General features: G+C 45.1%; 1 protein-coding gene across 4 annotated transcripts in view; it reads right to left on the reverse strand.

The window, feature by feature from the left end:
* The window catches only part of TLL1 (tolloid-like 1), a 223,262-nt gene extending 217,446 nt beyond the window's left edge, over positions 1–5,816 (reverse strand). For all 4 annotated transcript variants that reach the window (XM_011959658.1, XM_011959657.1, XM_011959659.1 and 1 more), the window contains exon 1: positions 4,987–5,816. In XM_011959658.1, coding sequence (XP_011815048.1) covers positions 4,987–5,155 — 169 coding nt within the window. In that variant the 5' untranslated portion in view covers positions 5,156–5,816. The remainder of the gene's footprint in view (positions 1–4,986) is intronic.
* Between the last annotated feature and the right edge of the window lie 548 nt (positions 5,817–6,364).

The following is a 6,364-nucleotide window of genomic DNA, read 5'->3' on the forward strand; positions in this document are numbered from 1 at the left end:
AGGAGGAGGAGGAAGAGGAGGAGGAGGAGGAGGAGAAAAAGGAAGCCATCATCAGGGTAAGAGGGAAAGCTGTGGAATTATATGTTAACTTTTCCATATGAACTGTTTCACCTTGATCTAAGGAGGCCTGCATTGAGTCAAGTAGGATTGACTGGGCACCTACTTGAATTAAGAATTCTATGCATTATTACACCAACTAGCTAAGAGAAGGGGTTCCACTTAGGTTTTGAATTTGTGAATGAAACTATCCAGAAGCAAAACGTGGGAGAATCTCAGGAGACTACATAAACAAACAAAAAGGATGGAAAAGAAGAGCTTTTGACCTCACTCAGTCTGAGGGAATATATTTAAGAAAAACAAAAATCTATCTTTTTCATACCTAATAACAGTAACTGCCACTGTGGACCAAATATGGATGTAGGCCCTCAAGACAAGGACTAAGGACTACTATTGACAAAAGAGGAGCAGAATTCAAATGTACAGAATATAATGCCTTATCCATCCCTTTTGCAAACACCGTATTTCGGCCACTTCTGAGTTGGTACCCAAGGCAAGAAGAGAAAAAAACAATCAAGATCTGAGGAATGAAAACTAAAACAGAAGAAACTGATTAGGTGAGGCAGCTCTATGAAACGCATTTGTAAATGAGAGTGCAGCAGTCTAGAGAGGCACCGACTAAGAAATAAATGTTTGGATATCTAAAACTGTGATGGAATAAAGATATGGAATAGGACATCAAATTCGAAAATGGCCAGTTCAGCTAGAAAGTACAACACTGAGGGCCAAAAGAATGAGGCAATGTTACCTAGAAATTATAAACTGAGGAAAATTATCACAAGGCCTAGCATACTAGGACACTGGAGCACCGACTATAAAGAAAAGCAAAAAGAGTTTTCTAAAATACCAAAAGCCTATTTCTATATAGACAGGCTTGCAGATGCTCCTCTATAGGCAAATTTCAACTTGCAAGGCACTGACCTTTAATCATGCTTGGAGGTTTTTTTGTTTTGTTTTGTTTTTTTGGGTTTTTTTGTTTTTTTTTTCCCCAAGATTAGGAGTCATTTACTCAGGAGCTTCTAGGTAGAAAATCTTTTGTCAAGGTGTTCACAAATGTCTACAGAGAGTAAAGATATCATTCTGCATACACATCTTACTCCACCAATTCTATACGCTTCTACCCAAGATTCAAAATACTAATTTCTTCAGTTTCTCCTATTAGATACTCTATTTGCAGTTGCCTGAGCTTTCCTAATATTCCCGTAAATATTAAAAAAAGATGGAATGAAAGAAAGAAGACGGGGAAGAAGGGAAGGGAGAAAAAAGCAAGGAATGGAAGGGAGGGAAGAAGAGAAGGAAGGGTATGTGCTAATACACAGTTACTTTATCAGGTATCTGCTTTTCCATGTAATCTGTACACACATATGTGGCAGAAGATTAACTTACAAACTAAATTTGCCTGGGCTCTTCACAGATATTAATACTCAGATTAACACTTATTTCTATAGTACAACAATGAAACAGGACACCTCAGTCTCTGCTCTGGAATGAGCGCCTGCAGCATCAGCTTCCCAATGTCCCTTGGGACCCTTCTGACCTAGAGAGTAAGAGCAATGTGATTGCATATTCAGGTGATTGTGTACTGCACTGATGAAAGACAGCCAGACATTCTTTTGAATTATCTGTATCTTTGTGTATATCTACTCATATAGAGAAATGAAGTACCTATATTTTGTCCTAGTGGATTTGGCTATATAAATATATCCGCAGCTGTGCAGATATACTTACCTACTATCACTTATACCTATAATATCTTTCTGAGTAAAAATTCTATCAAATTAACACAAGGATTCCTTTCTATCCTATCGTTTCATGAACTTGAAATCAGAGTTCTGATAGGTAAACAAATTGTATTATATTTCACAAATGTGTTGAGGATAGGACAACTTTTAAAGTTGTAATTGAGAAACAAACCTCACTGGGTAACACACATTTGATCTTGTTTAGAAAAGAAGTTTGTAAATGGCAGTATCAACCAGTCTATAGATACCAAGAAGGTATTGAGAACATACTAAATTCCTAACAGTAGTAATCCATTCCTGTGATAAACATTAAAAACCAGTTATGATCTCTGTCCTCAAGGATTTGAGTTTCAAAATTCTGAAGCTATGTTCCTCACTTCACCTATATCAGATATGCAAGTAATTGTATCTCTGTTAGTCTGGATTCCTGGTAAATCTGGACTAATTCCTATTATCTTCTCAATGAAAGCCTCCAAAAGGCCAACAAAGAATGTAGTGTAATTGTCAAGTACAGCCAGACTTTGCAGTCAGGAAACTTGGAATCGAGTTCTGAGTAATCCTAACAGAGACATGTAACCTCACTGGGCCTCTGTTTTCCTAATGTGTAAAATGGGAAGAGTAACAAACTCTACCATATTGAGCTATTGTGAACACCAGCACTCAAAAGTGCTTTAAAACCACAAAGCCATGATTGTCATTGTGATATCAAGCCACTTTGTATTTTAAGGAATATGAAGACCCTGTTACAGAAGCTCAGAAAGGCCCCTTTATTTCATGGGCCATGCTCTCCAATCTGTTATTTGGAAAGGGCAGATCAAAGGTGCCCCAAGTGTCTGGAAAGCACCTTCTCTATTGCTTTTGCATGGTTTTCTTTCACAGACCTGTCCCCATTTTCCTTATCTCAGTGACCTTTTTTTTTTTTTTTTTGACTCTTGCTTGGGATTTCAATGTATTATTTCATTTTTGTTATTGGAACTTTGATTTGACTTTCCCAGTGCTAGAAAGGAGGCACTAAAATTTTGCCCATCTTTAGACAAGACGGTAAATTGAAGCCTAAATTCAAAAGCAGGGTGGTAATTTTAAAAGGGACTCATATTCTGCGCATACTTCTTAGCCCTCCACTTAGGCCATTCTTATTTCTCTGTCATTACACACACACATGCATGCGTGTGAACACACACACAGGTGTGTACTGGTATGCCTCTTCTCAAAAACAGAGAAGAAATAAGATTAGGGTAATAATCCATTCAACGTTGGTTTTGTTGTTGCTTTACTTTCAACAGCTTTATTCAAAAATAAACCAGCATCAAACGGGAAACAAAAAGTAAATGCTATTAAAGTGTTTTCTTTTTTTAACCTAGATGTTTATTTGCTAAGGAAACTACTAAACATTAATGTCTGAAGTGTGTTTCAATACACATGGTGCAAATACTTATCTGCTTGAATTTTTCACACAACAGGGTATCAAAGTAGATGTTTTCCTACACAATCTGTTGAAACAATGTACCTCATCTCTACCCTACCACAAACAAGAAAACGCACAATTTTCAGCAAGTTACAACATTATTCAAAAGAAATTTCTTAGCAAAAAGTACATTTAAGGAGTTGCAGAGAGCAGATTCTGAATGCCCAGCCACTGGTCACCCACCACAGCAATCAGCATCTCCTTGTCAAACTATCCGGGGTGGCCCAAGAAACTTTCAGTGGGAAAATAGATACAGTTATTTAAAGTGACAGCAGGGAACTTATCAGCAAAACCGAATTAAATCAGAATTCTGAGTTCCAGCCTGACAGGCTCCTGCTAAGCTACTCTGAGTTTTGAATAAGTATCTGCACTTAAGGGTGCAGCGAGAAAGACGTGATAATGTGAACAGAACACACATACCCTTTTTGTCAGAACAATGTGTCATCAAAGGTAAAAATTAACTAGGGAATTTCCAGCATTTTTCTTCATTGTGTACACCTCTCCTTCCTCCAGGCCCAGGAGAGGATGAATAACGCTTATCCAGTTATGGAAGGGAAGAAAACCCAGTCACGGAGCAACCCCGCACGGAATCTGGAGAACCCTAGGTATATTTGACTTTGTCCACTCCCTTCCTCTACGTTTCGCTAAAGCCCACACCTCTTGGGATGGAACCCAACGTGCCTTCTGCTTACAAACCGCTCCACTAGGTTAGCCCCAACCACCGTGCAACCTTTACAAAGTTATTCGTGCGTCCACACTGAGCGCGGTTCACCTCAGCCACAGCCCGATACAGCAAGGAACCAGGAGCTCACGGAACCCGGACAGGAGCCTCGGCCAGTGCTGGGCGCCCCCGGGCGTTGCGCTCACGTGGTAGCGGCCCCGGGCACGTGCGTCTCCGACCTTAGGCTGCGAGAGGGAAGCGCCGCCCAGCGCGCGAGAGAGGCTGGCAGCGGCGCCAGAGGCGTAGAGGGGAGGGGAAGGACCTGGGACATTCAGGGACCCTGCGAGGCGAGAAGCTGAGCTGCAGGCAGTGCTGGTCCCACTGCATTTCCCTGGGGTGTTAGCAGGAAGGAAGACACAACTTTGAATGGGGTAGCAACTTAAAAACATTTTTTTTTTCAGTTTATTTTAAATGGGCAAATGCATCAGAATCCCGTCTAAAAGTGAGTTCTTCCGAGATTATCACAATCTCCTTCTAGCCTGGAACCCACATTTGAAATTCCTGGTAAAAGAGGGACCCAAGGTGTCTGGAGGTAGCAATGCCATCCTCCTGTATCTTTTGGGGAACCCTGCCCACTCGGTCTCGAAGGAGCGCAGGGAAACCGCGCCCTGGTGGGGGGCGGGGGGAAGAAGGCGGTGTCCCTTCCAGATGCATAAAGCCCGCTGAGGGAATTTAAAACCTACAGCAGCCAGCTATATTTACGACTTGTTTCATTTTGCTGGGGGAGGAGAGAGGGATCAGAAACTCCAGGACGTTATTCCCAAACTGGGAGATGGGAGCTTGGCAGCGGATCCCGCTAGCATAGAACTCTCGTCAACTGGGGCCGCAGCGGCTGCCACTTGCGGGTGGGGAAGGGAAGAAAAAGGAGGGGGAGAGAAGGAGGGGCGGCGGAGGGGCTGACGCGGGAGGGAAGGAAACAGGTGAGCTCCCACCGCCACCCATCGGAAACCCAGCGCAGCGGCCCCCGGCGCGCCACCGTCCCAACCTGGAGAGCCACTTACCGGCTTTACACGGGTCCTTGTAATCTATAGTCTCTGTTTTATCCTCTTCGTTCCCATCAAAAGTGTAATCATAATCGAGGCCAGCGCAGACCCATAGCTCCCCGTAGAAAACAATCCCCGAGGCCACCAGCCACACGAGCATCCTCAGGGAAAGCTTTTCCAACCCCATCCTCCTCCCCCGGAGGAAAAGGAGGGGACGGGACCCGGAGGTTAGGCAGCCGCGGTTCGCGCTGATGTGCGGGGCTAGGGGCACCGGTGCTCTTCTCCCCACCGGGAGGCTCCTCGGCGGGACCGGGGTGCTCAGGTGTCCGGAGACATGTGGATGCCGCCGGGACAGTAGAGAGGGCAAGCACTGCCTGTTACCCCCGGTCGCAGGGAGAAGTTGGCTAGGGGCCCGCGGGTGGGCGGAGGGCAGGTAAGGAACTCGGCATTCGGAGGCGGGGAGGGCGCAGGCAAACTCGGCTCTGGCGGCGCTGGCGCTCGTAGCCTGCCAGATCGTTCTTCTGGCTGCCGAACTTCCCGCGGCCGCGGCTCGGCCAGCGGCGCCCCGCGGGTTCAGCTGCCACCAGTGCTCGGGCTCCCGCGCCGCGTCCCCGCTGCTGCCAGGACTCCGCGGCCGAGCGCGAGCCGCCGCCGCCTGAGCCCAAAGCCGCCGCCGCCTCGCCGAGAAGATGAATCCGGTCTGCACATCAGCACATCTGAATTGAAAGGGGAGACCGAGGAAGGGGGTGGGGGCCAGGCATTTCTACGCCGCGAGACCTTAAAAGCCTGCAGAAGCCAGCAAAGCAACTGACTGCAAGAGAGCAAAAGTGTGAGGATTTGGGGATGCACTGTTTGCCTTCCCCCCGCCAGCCTGTCTTTTTACCCTCTTCCTAACTTGAAAAAAAAAAATATTCGCACCATCTAACCCAATCACTTGCATCCTGCTTACTTATTCATACAATCAGGGTCAGGATCCGGGCCACAGCCTCCTCTCTTGACTTCTTTTGATAGCCTTAGACAAACAAACAGACAGGAGCGCGCTGACAATTCCATTTATATTTTACCAAAGATAAAAATGAATATATTATGTATCTGAGTCGGTAAACAACAATTAATAGATGATGTACGTGTCAGTTGAAAGTGCCAGACAGGGGGTGGAGCGAAGGATCGTGATAACTTAGCTGCAAATCCATATTTCCCCTCCCCCCAAATAAACAGCGAGTGTGTATTTCTTTCCTTTGCTGCTGTTTAACCTTAGAGCAGGGCAGGAATAGAGGAAAAGTGTGCGAGTCTTCACGATTTTGGTAAGAAAATAAACAGACTACTGTAAAAGTCTCCTAACCAATAAAGTTTTGCTAAGAACTAAGATCCTCAGAACTGCAATTAAAAAAAAAAA

This window comes from Colobus angolensis, unplaced genomic scaffold (assembly GCF_000951035.1).
Source record: "Colobus angolensis palliatus isolate OR3802 unplaced genomic scaffold, Cang.pa_1.0 Scaffold5, whole genome shotgun sequence".
Classification (NCBI taxonomy): Eukaryota; Metazoa; Chordata; class Mammalia; order Primates; family Cercopithecidae; genus Colobus; species Colobus angolensis.